The sequence below is a fragment of the Zalophus californianus genome, chromosome 2, assembly GCF_009762305.2.
Source record: "Zalophus californianus isolate mZalCal1 chromosome 2, mZalCal1.pri.v2, whole genome shotgun sequence".
Classification (NCBI taxonomy): domain Eukaryota; kingdom Metazoa; phylum Chordata; class Mammalia; order Carnivora; family Otariidae; genus Zalophus; species Zalophus californianus.
This window is the reverse complement of record NC_045596.1, coordinates 7,216,985-7,236,661: the sequence shown is the minus strand read 5'-3', so window position 1 is coordinate 7,236,661 and position 19,677 is coordinate 7,216,985. Positions and strand designations below refer to the sequence as shown.

Below are 19,677 nucleotides of genomic sequence, written 5' to 3'. Positions count from 1 at the left end.
AAGGGAGTAGAAAGTCTCATGGATTGTGTGAAATGGAAGGAAATCTCATGGATGCACAAATTAAATCCATGGTGATGCTGGTACAAAGTGGGAGTAACACATAGCATGGTGGAGTTCATAGTTCTTGAAGGACGGTGCAAATGAATATGAGGTCATGTTGGTTGGGCTGGACTCAAACTGGGATCCCAGGAGACCCTATAAAACAGCTGGTGCCACCACCCTTTCTAGATCAACTCCTCCAGTCATTGAAGACCCACGCCACTGTAGAGTGTTCATCTCTCAGAGGCTGAGAGAGAAAAAAAAAAACAACACAGTGCTATTTCTATGGAAGTGTTCCAAGGTTCTACAGCCAACCTGATGATGATATAGGGAAAACAGTAGGTTATGGTGTCAATATTTTCAAAGTCCTCACGAGGAACAAATGTCTTATGCTTGCAGGTGGAGTGGCAGAAACTGACTTAGCCAAAGAAATCATATCACATGAACAGACATGACCTGCTCTTAAATAACATGCTCTGCAGAACTTCACTGGAGCATTCAAAACCATTCACCAGACACAGCAAGAAAATTCTAGAGTTAAGTCCGATGACATAACCTCTAATGCCTATGAAGTACTAGATTAGATAATGAAGTTGAATTTCCTGCTTAAAAGAAAAAAGGACATGTTGGAATCTAATACTCTATTTACCTGGGAAAATACTGGGCAATTAACTCGCTGCCAAGGAAGAAGCTGCTGCATTTAAATGAGACCAGATCCTCATGGATGACCACCCAGTACACCCAAGCACCCAAAACAAATGGCTGGCTAAAAGACCAAAATTATTGAACAGCTTAATTTTACTTCGTGTAGAGTCCCTATCAGCAGTAGGTCTCCAATTTTTCTAGCTGATGCTTCTCACTCTCCTGAAGTTAAGGAGAGTTCTATGTTGTTATCCTCCGCTATATGAGATAATAAGCACATGCTGGTTGTTCTCAAAAGAAAAATCAGAAAACAAAAAAGAAACAACCTAAACCAACAAATTAGGTCATATTTAATGCTAGGACTTTGTATCTCTCTAATCGAGTAACCCACACTTTTGACCTGGGTGAAATGGTTGAATTATCAACTACCCTTCTCAATGCTACTGGTTGTCCACCTCTGGTAATCTTTAGTCATTCTGAGTGAGAATCAGGTCCTAGATAAGAAAAATGACCACTAACATGCAGTCGATAGGTTCTCTCCTACTGAAAAATAGAGCCAAGGCCCATTTTGACTTTGAGAACTCAGACTTGCTAAAGAGTCAGAATCAGTGTGATTTTGTACTAGACTTTGTGAGTCTCCACCTAGGTCCCCCTCAAACTTCTTTGGGAATTGCCTTGGTTGGATCTGCCTTCCCTGGTACAGCCCACATTCACTGACTGGTCCACCAAGGGCACAAAAGCCCAGCCCTCCTACCACAGCCCGGGACAATGGTGAAGGGCCACGATGACAGCACCAGAGCACAGCCCACCTCCTCCCTCTGCCAATCCTGCTCCTTTGCTTTCCTTCCTTGAGGGCTGATTCCAGGAGCTCACCCTAATGCACTTTCTGAGTGATTCCATTTCAGGGCCTATTTCCTCAGGATCCCAACATGCATCAATTCCTGAGGAGATAGAGCATGCGTTAAACACAAGAGGAAGAAATCCAATAGAGCTGGGGATAGAGTGGGACCAGTCTCACAGGGTGCTGTGAGGATTCCATGGATTAATATGTGTGAAATGCAAAATAATAGCCAGGAAGCTGTAAATCCCATGTAAGTTTTGAGTTGTCATTATCATCATTACATAGTATTATACATTATTACCACTCACGATCTTGGACTCAACAATGGAGGAGAATTACGGCTTAAGAGCAATTTGTGTGATTTCTCGGGAGTCTGCAAGATCCCTGTGAATGTATAGAATGCGAGCCCAGAAGTCTAAAATCAAGGTGTCAACTGGGCTGTGCTCCCTCTGAAGACCCTACAGGAGACTCCTTCCTCAGCTTTTCCAGCTTTGGGTGGCTCCATGGCCCCATGGCTCCAGTCTCTGCCTCCATCTTCATGTGGGTCTTCACACAGCCTTCCTCCATGTTCTCTTCTCTCTTCTCTGTCATTGGTTTTAGGGCCCACCCTACTCTGGGATGATCTCATCTCAAGATCCTTAGCAGGATTACATTCTCAAAAAAACTTTTTCCAAATGTAGTCCCATTCACAGGTGCCAGGCACACATATCTCTTGATAGACACCTCTCAACCCACTACAACAGGTATAAATTGATTCCACCATGGAACTAGACCACCAGTTCTAAACTATCAGGTAGGTTAGGTCTACTCAAAAAGCAATGGGAATCACAGAAGGTATATAGAAAAAGGAGGGAACAAGAAAACAAACCTGTGAAGGGATACCAAACGGCTTTTGTTAACTGACCATGCAGGAGGGAGGTAGAGAAGAGAAGAAAATCAAAGATGGCCCGAAAGTGTTGAACCTCTAGTGCTAGGAGGAAATCAAGAAGAGAGGCTGGATGGTGTGGGGCGATGTGTTCTTGCTCCTTTTCGGCAGGATGTGAGTTGTTTGGAAGAACAATTAATTGGCTCACCCCCGCTGGCTCTCTGTGCCTCAGTTTCCCCACAAGCCAGTGGCATCTCTTACTTTTCCAAGGATGTGCTGAGTTCTCTGAGCAATAAATAAACTTGTATTGCTTCCCTGGTGGGCACTTGAGTAGGATCAATGACAAGTAATAAGGCAGCAGTTTAAAACTGCTGATGTGATTCATTTTACAATGTGGGTGGGACAGGCTGAGTGGCCCACAGGAAAGGCAGCTGGTCCCAAATGTTTGAGGCCTTATAAAATGGTGAGTATCTACTTACCCTGCTGTAGTAAACGGAACTGTCATTCCCAGGTTCACAGAGGCAATGGCCAACTTGGGAACACTGAACCTTCCAAGGTCAGATCTCGATTTAATGCAAAGCAAATAATCTTGACCCATGATGATTAACATTCTTAATCAACATTCTCTGTGACTGAAACTTTATGATTCTTTCAACATTGGATATTTAAAACAATGTGTCTCTAAAAACTGGAACCCTAAAGAATGATTTAAAATAGAGAAATCTGGTAGGGGGTAAAACCGTGGAGCTGGACATTTCAGTTTTCCTTGAGATTAGCGAACAAAATTCAAAGCCAAATAACTGGGAGGGAGCTGGAAATAGGGAAGCAACCACTTTGATTTCTAATCTCTGCTCTTTCCATGCATTTCCAAAGCACATAAACTTTAACTACTTACTATCCAGGTAAATGGCTATTTGTCAGCTTCGTTAATATTTTCCTTACATAATCTGTTGTGGGAGGAGGAACTCCTCCCAGACCCATCTTCTCTCTCTTCCGCAGTGGTTTTCAGAGGGCCTGGCCCTGAGCTTCTGAAAATCACTGGCTCCTGGTTCCCCTAACGCACATCTGACATGCACCTGGCCGGAAGTCAGAGCCCTGGCCTGCAACAAGCCTGGTCACTCCAGCCCAACCCCACTGCTCACAGGGCCCCTGTGTCCTCATCTGTATCTTGGAGCTGAGAAGGAGACTTGCCCATCTACTGCTGAGGGTTACTGTCAACATCAAATAGAAAAAGACTTTGAATTCAACTCTCTTCTTAAAGTTAAAAAGTCAAAAGCAGATTATCTGGAAAAGTAAAGGTAGCTTCCGGATGTTGGGTTCTTAAGGTATTTAGAAAGAGGTTGAGGAAATTCTCAGAATCTCTCCCATTCTCCTACAATGGGACTAGTTAAAGCCATTTAGGCAAATGTTACGTGGGCTGTCAGAGAACACAAATGCTCTGACATGATACCGAGGGCCTCCTTCTCTGTGCAGGGACAGGTCAGAATTCCCCTGGTAGCAGAGAGACCCACAGGATTCGGCACATGAAGGGCACGGCTTGCTTCTGTGGATGAGCCCAAACGGGCAGGTCATTTGTCAATTCTTTATTGATACATCTATTTGTATCTTACAAACATTCCTGAGGTCAGGTAGCCAGTGTGCTGGGAGAGAAACAATTCCCAGGGTACGGCTATATTGTCAAGCCGCTAGTCCAGGGGGACATGAACGCATGAACAGGCACATACAAGACACTATGGTTTAAAAAAAAAAAAAAAAAGATTGTTTACTTGTTTATGGCCTATCTCCCCAACAGCAGTAAGATTCATGAGGCAGACTCCATCCATCTTCTTTAACAACTGCATCCCACTGCGTGGCATCCAGCCTGGTACAGTGTAGATCTGATATATGTTCATTGAGTTAATGAATGAACAGGTCCATGAACAAACGAACGAACAGTAAAACAGAGATATACCAAAAGTCCTAAAGAGGAAGCAGGACAGAACTCAAGGGAAACTAGCATTGGAACTAGACCTGGAAGAATGGAAAGGTTTTTGGCAGATGGAGAGGAGGCCAAAGAAAAATCTAATCAGTGATGCGGGAGCATGCAGAGGTAGGGCCCAGATTGAGGACAGTGTGGGGCCCTGGTGGGGGCACAGGATAGGAGGGAACAGAGACACAGACAACAGAAATTGTGTTCAAGACCGCTGAGGCAGGCATCTCGGCTATCATGGGAATGAGTATGGATTTTGTCCCCCAGAAGGGGCAAGTGGTGTGGATTTTCAAGCAGGGAGGTGACTTGACAATATCCTGCTAATTAGAAGTTACCCCAAAGACACAAATGTAGTGATCCGGAGGGGCACATGCACCCCAATGTTTATAGCAGCAATGTCCACAATAGCCAAACCGTGGAAGGAGCCTAGATGTCCATCAGCAGATGAATGGATAAAGAAGATGTGGTATATATATATATACAATGGAATATTATGCAGCCAATCAAAAAAATGAAATCTTGCCATTTGCAACGGCGTGGATGAAACTAGAGGGTATTATGCTAAGTGAAATAAGTCAATCAGAGAAAGACAAGTGTCATACGATCTCACTGATATGAGGATCTTGAGAAATAAGACACAGGATCATAGGGGAAGGGGGAAAAAATGAAACAAGATGAAACCAAAGAGGGAGACAAACCGTATGAGAAATAAGACAGAGGATCATAGGGGAAGGGGGTGGGAAATGAAACAAGATGAAACCAAAGAGGGAGACAAACCGTAAGAGACCCAGGAAACAAACTGAGGGTTGCTGGGGGGGGGGGCGGCGGGTCAGAGGGATGGGGTGGCTGGGTGATGGACATTGGGGAGGTTACATACTATGGTTAGTGCTGTGAATTGTGTAAGACTGATGAATCACAGACCTGTACCCCTGAAACAAATAATACATTATATGTTAGTTAAAAAATTTTTTTAAATAAAATAAAACACACAATAGAAAAGGTCCAAAAAAAAAGAAATAAAGGTCACTCCTGTGGCATTTTGGTGGGTGGATTGGAGCCCAGGGGGCCAGGAAAGCAGGTAAGGGGTTGATGCTGGGAGTTAGACCTCAGAGAGAGCAGAACGAAGACTGAGCAAGGACAGAATTGAGCAAGGAAGAAGGGGCAGGAGAGGAGACATCCGGGGATCTGTCAACAGAGCATGGAGTTGTTGGTGAGGGGGGCGGGAAAGAGGAGCCTCAAGGTTAGTGCCCAGGCTGCTGGTTTGGAAACTATATGAGCAACGGAGCCACTCACGGGGAAAGGGCCTGTGTCTGCTAGAGAATAACCAAGCAAAAAGGTCTGGGAAAGAGATGCCCACGTTGAGAACTTAGAAGTCGGGGTGCCGATGTAGGCGTGAATCAAGCTTTACCCAGATAAACAGCAAATAATGAAATATATGAAATAATACAATAATTAAGTAATTTTTGAAGTCATGAAATGATGAAAAAATCAAATGAAAAATAACAAAATAACACCATCATCTTTGTGTCAATTTACACAGTGACAAACAATATCCAAATGACTCACTAAATATTTTAATTTTATTTTAAATTTTTTTTATTTTTAAAGATTATTTATTTGAGAGAGAGAGAGAGAGAGAGCGTGAGCAGGGGAAGGAGCAGAGGGAGAGGGAGAGAGATCCTTAAAATAGACTCCCCGCTGAGCACGAAACCCAATGTGGGTCTGGATCCCAGGACCCCGAGATCATAACCTGAGCCGAAATGAAGAGTTGGATGCTTAACCGACTGGGCCACCCAGGCACACCACACTAATTTTTTTTTTTTTACCACACTAATTTTTTAAAAATATTTATTTATTTGAGAAAGAGAGAGAGAGAGCAGGAGGGGGGCAAATGAAGAGGAAGAGGTAAGTAGAAGGGGAGAGAGAATCTTAAGCAGGCTCTACACCCAGCATGGAGCCCGATGCAGGGCTCCATCCCATGACTCTGAGATCATGATCTGAGCCTGGACGCTTAAACAACTAAGCCACTGAGGTGCCCCTCACTAAATTTTTTATTTATTACATCACAGCCTATAGGCTGCACACAAAATCCTAGATGGACAATCTCTGGTCACTGATAGGCATTTCCCAGGGTCCTTGACTCCTGCGTGCACAGGCATTCCCACTGAGGGCCCGCTGCAGACCAGGCGCTCTCCCCGACCCTACGGATGCACAGCCGGCACATCTCTGCCCTCGAGGGCATGGTCATTGAGCTAGCTTGGCAGACATGATCACAAGCTACGAGTTAAGACAAAAGTAAAATTACAACTCAGACACACACTGTGAAGGAGCCAGTCTTAGAGGGCGGGAAGGTTCTTCTGAGGACCTGGCACCTGTGCTGAGCTCAGAAGCAGAAGAGAGAGAAGGGAGACAATAAACAGTATCTGAAAGAGGCCTGGGGGTGGGGGTAGCGAAAGTACAAGGACCAAGAAGAAGCAAGTTTGCCCCACGTGGTGGGAACCAGGACAAGGAGGTCAGCCGAGCTAACGAGGTAGCTGTCGAGGAGCATTTGCTGACGAAACTGTTATCAATAAATCTCTGCTAAAGCTCACGAAATACCCGCAAAAGAAATGGAAGTATATTAAATGTGGCTAATTAAATGAATGAGGGATGCATAATAGTGATGGTTTATGATAGTGTGAGCAAATTAACTCAATTTAAAATAATTTAATCTTTTCACAGTAAATGCCATAGCAAAGTATCTAAATTATATAGAATTCCAATAAATATAATTTGAATCTGAACTGCTATTGCTAAGTAATCTGCCTTCCTACCCTGGATGATGTCTGCTAGCTTGGGGTCAAATTCGACTAACACAGGAAGCATCTAGAACATTCCTTGGTCCACAGGCACTGTCCTTCTTTGACAGCCTCCCCTCAACCATGTGTTGAAGGTATGATGCTCTTCATTTTACAGAACAATGTCACAGAGACAGGGAGGGTGCCGCAGTGAGCCTGCTGACGTAGGACAGCAGGCCGACTTTCCACCCTGACTGGGGTGCTTCTTCACCCCACACCACCGCCCCTTGTAGAAGAAAGCTCTTACATTAAAATATATACATATATTTTAAAGTAATTAAATTACTTGAAACACAGCTATTTTTTTAACCCCAGTGGAAATGCAAAGAGAGATTTGGAATTATTTGTGAGATGTTCATTACTTAAATCTGACCGGGTGGTTGTTTCTGTGAATGAATGCACTTAATTATTTTTTTTCCCCTAGCTTCTTGCTATTTCCTGACTGCAATCTATTTTCTTTCATCCCAGGGACAACAGAAGGGCAACAAAAGAAGGACCCAGTGATCTGAACCAGAACCTCTGTCTGCCAAAAAATAGGTCAGAATATTTACTTGTTTATTCATAGAGGAGCGAACATCCATAGAGGAGTCTGTGGCAAATCAGCCGACCAACACACACACACACACACACACACACACACACACACACACACACACACACACACACCAGGTTAATGTGATAGAATTTTATTGCTGCCAGGGGTCTTAGAGGTCACATGGAGACCAAGGTTCAGAAGGACAAGAACCTCATGTGGGTTTAAGTACCAGCCCGCGTGCAATGCAAGGAAAGGTTGGGAAGCCCCAGGGCACCCACAGCATTTCTGACGAGGGCTATTTCCACCACCCACCAGGGGTCCAAACAGCCCAGGAGACAGCCACAAAGATGGAAACTTCCATTCTCAGCTGGTGAACGATTTAAATGATGGATCACAGATGCATCAGGCCACGAGCCCACCGCCAGCTCTCATAAGTGAGGAGAATAGAGGAAGCCATGTACCTATGCGGTTTCTTCTCTTTGTCCTTCAGCTGAGCAAACATTTACTAAGCAGTCATGACATTAGGGCTTGCACAGGCTAGGGAATATGCAGAGAAAAAAGACAAAGTCCTACCTCCAAGGGGCTCAGAGCCTGAAAGCTCAGAATGCGGACTAACTTGGTAAATGACAAGATCCCAATCCTAAAGCCCAATCCAGCTCTGTCATTGTCCAGCAGCCAGACCCTGGGCAACACCCTGATGCCCAGAGGGGGTTGCAAGGTCTCCTTGTACCCTGCCAGAGCTCCCTCACTGAGCCCTGCCCGAGCAGTCTCTCTGCCCAGAGGGCCACGAGGGTCTCAGCATGTTATACCACGCCTTGCATCCTAGCACACTTCAACTCAGGTCAACCACCAAACACCCATTCAGTTCCTACTATGTTCCAGGCCCTGGGACTTTCTTAGCATCCTAAGATTTACTTGAAAAACTATTTTTCCTAAGAAGAGTAAATGAATGCCTGTAAAACAGAATATTCGAAATATTGTCAAAACCACATTAAGCAAAGGAAAAATTGTGGCTGTTCTCAGACTTGTTCAATGTTTACATTAAATACATTTGAATAATGCATTTTAAGTCAGTTTTTCTTATTTCTTGACAATAGCAAGAGATGGGAGCTGGAAGGGTTAGAAGACTTCCTTCAAATGAAGATGGTTGCAGCAATCACATACATCAAAGTAATATTTACAGCTACATTTGAGAAAGAGAGAGAGAAAGAACAGTGCTTTTCCGCAGCAAATTATTTCAGGATGTGTCATAGCATGCTCAAGATATATTAAAAAGAGCAACAGACGATGTTTCTGCAACCTGTTCCAAACCATTTATAAACCCAAATTAAAAAAAAAAAACCCATATGCATACAAATCTCTGTACCACTGCGTATTTTATAATGAAAGTATTAGATGAGTATAAATTAGTATTTGAGATATATAAATCAAATCAAAATGTCTGAAAACTACATATTTGGGTCTACTGTCTTACTTCGAGAACTATTAAACCCATGAATTCATTCTCCATACAAATTACAATTATCAGCATTTGGCGGCGAGGAGAGAAGGATGCTGCGAGCAGGCGGGGCTGCGCAGAGAACCGGCCTGGGGCGCCGGGTCTCAGTGTCACCCGACGCGCTCACTCACGGAGCGACCTCACTCTGACAAGCCCATTTCCCATCTCAGCTCCTCATATGCTTTAGAAATGGTATTTGAAAGCAAATGAGTAGGCTGCCTTGTCCCCCACTGACCCCTGTATGTAAAGCAGTGCACATATGTGGGAACGAAACGGGTGACCCCTGTAGCACGCCTGGAACATGGCAGGTTCTCAATAAAAAACAGGGGCTAATGATCACTGAGTGGTCATGTGACCATCATGTGACCATGCGCTGGGCGCCGTTTTAAGAGTTTAGTAGGTGGTGTCTCCCTGGATCCCCACAGTTCTGGTCTTATCAGTCTCCCTTTTATAGGAGAGAAGAAGGCATGCCCAGGATCAGTAACTTCCCCAAGGCTGATGAGCTGGGTGTGGTATGGTAAACCTTAGACTTTTCCATATTGTTACTGGCATCTAAAACAGCCCTGGCACTCCCTGCGGCTCCCCTCAATACTGCCAACCCTTAGTTAGGTGAGGGGTCAGCTCCCCCGACAGGTGCAGAGGGCTGTCCCCGGCCACCCCCCAACACACACACACACTCAAACACGCATGCGCCTCCGGGCCACACAAGACGCTCACACAGATGCTGAGCGCTGGGGACCCGCCCAGCTGATGCGGTCCAGGAGGTGATCCAAGAAAAACACAGGACCACATCCACGACACGTCCACACTACTGATACGAATGCATCCTAGAACTCCCCATGGAATTCATCGCGCTGAATCCCCAATATCCACTCCTATCCCGTGCCGCAACCCCACATGTGCAGAAAACGGAAACATACTGATAGATGTTGTCCAGTCGAGCCCAAACTCAAATCAGTAGTTGAGTGCCTGACGTGCACCAGCCACCACGAAAGGAATTTTGGCATTTAATCCTCACAATACTGCTCTGAAGTAGTTATTCTAATTCCCATTTTATGGACTAGACAAGAGTCTGAAAGAGGTTCCATTTGTGGTCAGTCACAGAGCTCGTCCCTGGTGACAGCTGGATTTGGATTCAGAGTCTAACCTCAAGTCGAGTGCCAATCCTGGGTTCTAAGTGACCACAACTTTCTGCGGTGTCGGCATGGTCGTGTGGATTTCGTTTTCTGTTCCTGTGAGTCTCCAGTCTGCTCCTGTCAAGACTGCAACGAAGAAGGGGCATGCGCAGTGCGCTCCTGCGAAGAACATCCACATTCATAACAGAGCCTCACAGCAACACGTCCTGGAGCGTGGTCCCTGGACCAGCATCCGTCAGCACCACCTGGGAACTTCTTAGAAATGCAGATTCTCGGGCCCTGACCTCTGGAATCAGACACTCGGGTGTGGACCCCAGGCACCGGTGTTTAGACAAGCCCTCCGGGTGATTCCGGTGCCCATTCAAGTTTGAGAACCTCCACTTTAGCATGGTTACTGCGAGTGCAAGCTTCGGAGTTGGAGTAGGAGGGCCTCTGGGCCCAGCACTTACTCTGCCCTTAACCACTACCTCCAGGAAACAGGAAGGAATGAAGAAGCCACAAGACAAGACGGGGGCCCAGAGGGTAGGAGGAAGGGGAGAGAGGCCAGTGCGTTGGGGACAGGGAAATTCAGAGATGCAGACACAGCCCTTGCCATCAAGATGCTCGGTCTAGGGTGGGGGGGAAGTGAAGACTGGTGTTGCAGATCACAAGACACTGTGCCACGTGCAGTGATAGGAACAGACAGGCCCCCAGGGGGGCACTAAGGGTCAGGGAGGCTAAGGGCTTGCCCACGAGGTTCCCAGCCATGCCTTCACACTCCGAGTGGAGTCTCTTTTCCCATTCCTGACGACAGCACTACAGTTAACACTGTCACTCACGTCCCACACTCCAACGTTCCCAATCTGCACCTCACTGACTGTCCATTTGTTCCCTTTTGCCACTAACACCTGCAAAATAGTTAATTCCCGGGGGAGGGGTGGAGGTGGGGGCAAGGTACAGGTGGGTTTAATTCCTCAGGGCTCAGGAGAGCCAGTCCTTACCCTTCAGATGCAGGAGCCCTGTTCCTGTGCTAGGAGGCCCCCTGCTGGACCCTCCCAGCAGGCAGCCCTCACCTAGGAGACAGACCTGGTGGGGGGGGGGAAGTCGGGGGGAAGCTGCTGCTTGTTGCTCTTGACCTCTCTGGTTTCACCCTACCCGCCTCCAGGGGCCCTGAGCAACCATGGCACTGACAGATGCATAAGAATACTGCTCCCTCTGGCCCTCCTCAATGTGCAGAAAGGGGAGTATCTTTCTGAAAGGTGTGGCCGGCTGAGAGCGTTACAGAGGGCAAGAAGTGCTTTCACAGAGGGTACGTGGACTACAGTGTGATGCCCCATCCCTTTCCTGGGCTCGCCCACAAGGAGCTCCCCATGGCAGTTGCTCAGGAAACATTACTGAAGGGTTGGGAGGAAGAAGGGCTGGAAGGACCTACCAGGATGCCGTGGGCTTGAACGATGCCCTGTGCCTGGCACATACTAGATACTTAAATAGGTGGTGGAAGGAACTTTTAGCAGAAGGAAAGGATGGAGAGATGCAGAGAGAAGACAGAACAAGTCAGGGAGGGCGGGGAGAGGGTGGAGGCCATGGGCTTGGGAGCCGTCCACTGGCTGGAAGGGCGCTAGATTCAGACTAGCACGTGGCACAGTGTCTTGTGATCATGCTTCACTTCCCCCCCACCATGGACTGAGCATCTTGATGGCAAGGGCCACCACCCTGCTCCTCTGCGGTATAACCATCCCAATGCCAGATACGGTGGTTTTCCTCCTTCAGTATTTGCCAGGGACATGGAGAGCCCATATGAAAGGGATCAGAGTCACAAGACATGCGTTCTGTCCTCCGAGAACTTAAAATCTAGTTGAGGAAAGAAAAAAACACAAGGTTTAACAATGAGATTTGAGTAAGAAATTCGTAACTCCACACTGCCTTTTGACTCTCCTAGTGTGTTAGGAGGGCAAGCAGTACTGCAGTGCTCAGAGGTGGGGAAGCCCACAGGCCCCAGGGGGACCCTGAGGGGGTAGACAGGGGCAGGGACCCCCCAGCCCAGAGTTTTCCCTAGGATCCCTTCGGGTTGCCGCATGCCCCACAAATGTGTTTTGTTTTATAAAACTAAAACAGAAAAGAGGATTCCTGAAACTAATCAAGGATTCCTCTAACAAAGAATGAGCCCACTCTTTCACTAATTAATTATGAGCATTGACTTCATTCCACCCTGGTGTGAGTTTCTTCTACTTCAAAGTAATGTGGGTGTTGGGAGATGTTCTCCAGTCTGGGATCTGTAATGAAAACGAGAGCCTATTCTAGAGGGGTCTATGTGGGACCCATGCACGTGTGTGAAGCACGTTCCTCCCATGTAGTTGACACTCTGCCAGGCCTTGCTGGGGCGGGCGGGTCCACGGAGAGACCCAGACTTGGTTGGCCATGGGTCTCTAAGCTGCTCTACTCTGGGGACACCCCTCTTATCTCCGTTTCCCTGTGCACCTGTGCCCTGCATTCATTCCCTCGTCCATGCACTCACTCATGCTTACTTGGCCACACATTTGTGAGTCCAGGCCATGTTCTAGGCATGTTCTGTATTTGGTGCCTGGTCTCCCTTTTAGGGGCTGGGGGCCTGGTGGAGGGAGTTTGAGAAATCGAGTTGTACTGTTCTGCTTATGGGAGTGTGAGTTCCGTTGGATAAGTGCCACATGAGCAGATGAGGGCTATGGTGGCCACACAGGGAGCTACGTCCTTCCCTCTCCAGGAGATCCTACGCACACCGGCATGGCCTTTCTGAGATGCAGCTCTGAGCAGGCTTTACCTAGTGCCTCACCCAGTTCCACCTGTCTCCAGGACCATGCAGGCCTTCTAGCTCACCCCTGCTGGTTCCTCACTCTCTGAGCATGAGCACACCGTGCCTTTCCAGACCTCAGCTCCCACAGCTCCCTGATACAAACCTGCACCTCCCTCCAGTGCTGGAGGGGAAGGAGGGTGCACCCCACCTGCAGACTGGCTGCATGGGAACCGTGGCACCCCCAACTCCCCTCATGGGGTAAGCTGGGCCTCAGCCCACCCATCCACAAAATGAAAGGACCAGTTCTGGTAATTAACCCTAACACTGAGATAAAGATTCCTGTCCACCGAGAGTTGCCAGATTTGCTGAAATGATTTATAAAAGGCTCACACTTAACCAGTATAGAGCAGGCATCCAAATAGAGGGAAGAAGGCAATGAATTTAGAACTTCGGAGTCACCTTCATTTCTCTCTAGATTTAGCAACTGTTATCAATTGTCTGACAAAAATTAGAATTTTAGCTCTTAATGTCAGAAGCAGGCAGTTTCTTAAGGTGAGACGTGGAGCCGAGCCAGTCAATCTTGGAGGTTTGGGACAGGGAGTGGGCTGGCAGGTGAAATCACGCTGACCGTCTCCCAAGGGGCTTGCTGTGCATTCTGCTCCAGCAGGGGGGTGCCTGGGGAGACCCAGAGGGGACGACACACGTCACACTCCAGGGGGCGATGAAGAATTATCTCCACGCCAGGAGCTTGAGCCTGGAGACAAGACCCAATGTTGTCTCTATGGGACAGGAAAAACACACCATCCAAACTTTGTTCCCATGGATAAGTAAGACGCAAGTGCACCCTGCCTACACAATCAGATCCAGTTCTCCCAGGCAGCAAGGGGGTGGGGGAAGGGAGGGATAGCTTTAATTTAGTGCCCATTCAGGATTAAAAATTATTAAGTGTATTAAACTATTAAGAAGTATTAAAAATTAAAAATAATTCGGAAATTAAAAATCTTTATTTGTAATAAGGCTTAAATATTGAAAACCACAAACCGCTGGAGGTCAGTCTTGCTCATTTCATATTCCGTGAACTCCCCCCACCACGACGTGGACACCTGCCTGCACAAGCCAGAGATGCAGAGGAAGGCCTGCTGCCCTCAGGCCCAGAGGTGGAAGGAGCAGGGGGTGGGAACAGTAGAGAGGTGGCTGCCAAGCCAGCCCACCATCCAGCCGAGGCCCGTTCGCATGTGGCCGTGTTATGGATGCCATTGATGCAAAGGAGCCAAGGAGCATCCTTGTAGTTCCCTGGTAAGAGGCAGCTTGCTAACGAACACATGGGGCTTGCTTGGGTATAAAGAACACATCAGATCTCCATGAAGTTTGCTAGCAGCCTCCTCTTTTGCTAATCACCCTGGCTGTCAGACTGCAAAGAGCATTAACACAAGAGCCTTTTCAGGTACCTTTTCAGCTGCTGGTCTGCACAGCAACCAGACATAACTGTGGAGTCCAGGCCCCCTCCGGGGCCCCCTCCTTCACAGGCCCTCAGAGGCAGGTTCCAGCCTTCTTCCCCTCCCTCCCCCCTTTCCGGGCTCAGCTGGAGTAACAATGCTGCTCCCTGCTCTGCTGAGGCTTCCTCTGCTAATTCATTGGGCTTGCACTGACACACAGAGAGCCCTGGGGTGCAGAATCCCAGAGGATATGACATATGAATGAGCGCCATTGCTTCGGGACCCCACCGAGAGGCAGAGTGGATCCGAGAAGCCACTTTCCACAGCCTCGACAATCGGGAGGAAGCTCCAAGGCAAGAGAGCTCGGCGGTCTACGTCGCTGCTGTCGGCTTGGAAATAATAAGAGTAGTGGGACACTTCCCAGCTCTACTGATTGCTTGCTGGGCCACTTCAGGCAAGTCACTTACCTCTTCCGAACTGAGCTGCACCTGCAAAGCGGGGAAAGCCTGCCCACCGGAGTGGAGCCTCGCTCAGTGCGGGACAGGCTCCACTCTTCACAGGCGTCAGACAACCCCACGTCTGCCTTTGAGGGTCCGAAACTTGGAACAACAAATTGGACAACATTGCCTCCGATGAGCTTTTTAGCATTAACGGTTTTTGATTCTAAAAGCCAGGTGAAGCCAAGGTCAGAAGAAGGACAGAATCCTAGCTTCAAAGCCAAAGTTCTTGCTAGGCTCCCCGGGGAGAGTGAGCATCTTCTTCCTCACCCCTGGGCTCGGGCTTACACACTTCGCTGCCTCCAGGCAAGGGCCTGGCTTGCCACACTCCCATCAGGCTCGCCATTCACAATGGAGAAAACATATTTGCATTTCACGTGTCACGAGTGACAGGTCTGGGGAGGCTTTGGAGGCCTTAATCGAAGACGAAGATGTCAGGGAAGAGGCCCTGTGTTCAAAGTGTCAAGAGAGAGCTCTAGGGCCCCAGATAAATGATCTGCTCCCTCCTGGCTGATTTACTGTTAATTTCTGCAGAATCTCGGGCAGCTTGAAAGGACGCCAAGAGCGAACCACAAGGGCTCTGAGACCACAGCTGCACACTGCTTCCCGACTCACCACCGCCCACGGGCAAGGCCGGGGAGGTGGCGAGGATCTGGGGATCCGACAGGCTGGTGTCAGGTCCCTCGCTCTCTGTGGGACTGGGCAAGCTGAAGAGCTTTCTGAACCTCCCGTCTCCTCGTCTGTAAACTTGGGACAGTGTTAGCCACCCCACAGGGCCAATCTGGGTATTAAAATGGAAGAGAACAAAGGGTGAGCAGGAAGCCAGACTCAAGGGCCGTGGCCTCCTGGTTACTCACATCTCCCAGCTTAACTGTTGGGGGCCTGATGTCCCAGCCACCAACCAGGCCTCATAAATATTTACACCCGGCGTGTGTTGCGATGCTCAATTAATTGCTCCTATGACGTACTTTGAGAGCCTCGGAGGATAGATGCTGTGTGAGGCCCAGGATTATTAAAGGCACAAACAAGTTGGCTCACAGAAGCAGCATCCTCCAGAGCCTTCCACCACCCCAGAGCTTTTCCAGTCTTTGCCCAAAATCTAATCAAAAGGTGTTTCCAAAAGCACCCTGTCCAACGTGAATGTGCTGGCCAGGCAAAGACCCTACTAGAAAATGGACAAACACACGTACAGACAACTCACAACAGAAAAAATCCAAGTAGCCTAAAACCACTTGGAAAATAATAATAATAATTCAGGCTCACTAGGCATCAGGGAAGTAAAACAGGTAAAATAAGGAATCAGGTGCCAAGTAGAATCATTTTAAAGGATGGATTTAAGGGTGGTGAAATCCAGCGAGATGGTCACTTTCCTCTCTGTGGATTAGCACCTAAATTGACCCAGCCCACCTGGAAGGCACCTGAGTGATCTACAGTGAGGGCTTTGGAAGACCCCCATTGCCTGACCCCTTCACTGCACTTGGTGGAGTCTCTCCATGGAAATATTTGGGGATTAGATGAAAAATGCAAGCACGGATGCTCCCTGCAACATTATTCACAATAATAAAAACTAGCAAGAACCTAAATGTCCCCTCTAAAAAATCACAGCCAATAAATATCATGTCTTTGAATAATAGCTAGAGACACATAGCGCATTTTTAACATCAGCAGCCCATACATTCCTGTGCTATTTTTATGCAGCTATATGTTTAGATGTACGCATACACCTCATCATTAAACACATGCACATATGTATGGCAGATTTGCCAAAATATTACCTGGGGCGGAGTTGTTTTCTTCTCTGTGCATTTTTCTATTTTCCAGATTCTCTGTAATGAGATGTTGTTTTAGATCTAGAACAATATGAACATGAGGAAATCGTTCCGTAGGTTGATCTGGGAAATGCATGTGATAGCTGCCCAGTCCTCTGGGGAAGGTGTGTGACCCACATGCCATTGACACTGACCTTGGTTCTCTTTTCTGCCCTAGGTCATGGCCTCGAATCAACAGCACCGCAGGTGAGTCAGGGGTCCTCCGTCGCCTGAGCAGTGGAAATGTCAGCATAGGACTGTTAGTCTTCCTTCCATTCTTTTCTGCTTTTCCTTCAATAAAACTATCAGCCTGTTCCAACTGGCATTAGCCACTGAAGGTCTCTCCCTCTGGTTGCTCCTGGGGGGCAGCCTGGTCTGTGACTTCCAAAAGCTTTGAAAGCTGGTAGGCTGGCAGGGAACCCTGGCTCCCCACTTTTTAGCTGTGAAGCCTGGGACAGAGCACAGATCCCTCCAGGCCTGAGTTCCTTCATCTGTAAAATGGGTGAAAGTCTGCCTAAACGTCAGCGCAGTGGCCACTCGGTAGCGCTCGTTCAACTGAACTCTATATAATGGCTTCCCCCCAAAATATGTGTTGAGCAGATGACTGATTAATTTTATGTTTCTCTTGCATCTTGTTTAGAGCCTAGTTCTGGATCCCATTAAAGTTTGAGTAAAAGTATGTACTATTCATCTTGGAGCATCATTATTTCAGGGAAAGTCCAATAGAACGTCCCTAGAAAGCTGGTGGCCATAAATGATGGCTGCAAAGAGACAGAATAAAGTGAGAAATAGACAAGAAGTGTGCAAAGAAGGGATAGAATCATAGGAAGTGATGCAATCTGCAAATGAACTCCAAGGTTCATAATGGTGCATGTTGGAGCATGTAGCCAGCACTAAGCATGTCCCAAAGAGCCATGAGAAGTGGAGAAAAGCAAAATCAAAATTGCAAGTATGAATATAAATAAGAAACAAGCACCCAGCTCTAATCCTTCTTACAGAAAATGCTTTTAGTAAAGCTTCCCAGTCCTTTGCTAACAAAGGTTGCATTCTGTCAAGGTAGATACTTCCAGACTGTACTGGAGTCTTTGATCCCAAATATACCTCCCTCCACTGGCTTGCTACCTCTCATCCCTTCCCACTACCTGCTTAGAGTCTTGGGGGTACTCTAGACACTTCCAAAGGGGATGGTGCCTGAAAAGGAAATTGCCAATCTGATGCGGTGGCTGGCAAGTTATAAACCACGTGACCCATACCCCTCTCCCTTCACCCGCTCTCCACATTCCTGAAGATAGAGAAAAACTGACAGGTGGGTATTCCATTTCATTAACAACATTCAAGAGACAGAAGCAGGGTTGGGGGACAAAAAACAAAAACAAATCAAAACACCAAGAGAGCTGATTGAGATAAAGCTGCCCAGGCCTGCCTTTACGCACTGGAATCTATATTCTGCCAAAAGTATTAACAGCAAATCACACCACCCCAGCTTATGCATGTTTATGAACCATGGCAATTATCTATTAAAATAGAACAGAACTGATATAATTAAGGATACACATGATTCACATAACAGGCTGTTCGCCACGATATTTATAACATTTCTAGATATTTTTAAGTTGTTTGCAATTCTTTACCATGGGCTTAATTGAAAATATGGTGGGGCATCCATAGAAGAGAATACTATATAGCCATTAAAAAAGATGACATTGAAGCATATTTATCGACATGGATATGTTATAGTATGCTATTATATGACAGAGCAGGTGAGGAAACAGTGTGCCCAGACCTCCTACATAGGCTATATCATGTGTGCATGTATGTGTGTGAGTGATCAGGCTACGATCAAATATTTTTAGTGGTCGTCTTGTTATGGGGACTTTATAGTAATTTTTATTCCCTTCTTTTTTGCTTATCTGTACCTTATAAATTTTCTACGGTAGCATATATTTTTGTATGCTAAAAACAATATATATATAATATATATACAATATATATTTTCTACAGTAGCATATATTTTGTATGCTAAAAACAATATATATATTATATATTATATATTATATATTATATATATATTCTAGGTCTGGAAAAGACAGACACATGTCTAAACTTGGACAATCAATTAATACCAATATCTTCCGTGAGGCTGATTTATAGAGAACAGTGCCATGTTTTTCCATAAAATAAACTCAGGAGTTTCTCTCCATCCCCTGATTAAAGAAGGAAATTAAAGAAGATAGACCTATTTAGAAAGCGGTCCTTTGCTCTTAAGGTACCGGACACAGTGAGAACCCTGATAAAGATATACATTGGCTGTTTCAATTAAATGGACAAGAAGTTCCATTTTGTCCAGGAGCACTTGTTTTGTTTTTGTTTTTTGCTTTTTGTTTTTTCCTAAGGAAAGCAGTCTTGAAAGTTGGTTTTCCCCACTTTTAGAAGAAAAATTAATAAGGATTTTAGAAGTAGGCTAAGGAAAGGCAAGAACGGGATGCGTGAGCCTCCAATGCCCCCTGCTGGTCCATTTCTAGACATTGCAACACTCGTATTAATTTAGCAGAGGCTGGTTCTCCCCCCAAGATGTTGGCAAAATGGGTGGACGGAAACAGCGTAAAAGGCTGATGGTTGAATTGCTGGGAAAAGGTGTTCCCCAAGGTCTCCTAAGCACAAGCCAGGATTTCAAGTCGCCCACGATTGGTAAACACAGGAATTCAGAGTTGTCTTTAAAATGTGTATCATAGGGCGCCTGGGTGGCTCAGTTGGTTAAGCGACTGCCTTCGGCTCAGGTCATGATCCTGGAGTCCCGGGATCGAGCCCCGCATCGGGCTCCCTGC

At 46.7% G+C, this 19,677-nt stretch overlaps 1 protein-coding gene across 1 annotated transcript in view; it reads left to right on the top strand.

The window, feature by feature from the left end:
* Positions 1–19,677, top strand: part of CLNK (cytokine dependent hematopoietic cell linker) — a 160,599-nt gene that overhangs the window by 72,043 nt on the left and 68,879 nt on the right. The window contains exons 3-4 of the mRNA XM_027600401.1: positions 7,662–7,730; positions 17,031–17,059. Coding sequence (XP_027456202.1) covers positions 7,662–7,730; positions 17,031–17,059 — 98 coding nt within the window. The remainder of the gene's footprint in view (positions 1–7,661; positions 7,731–17,030; positions 17,060–19,677) is intronic.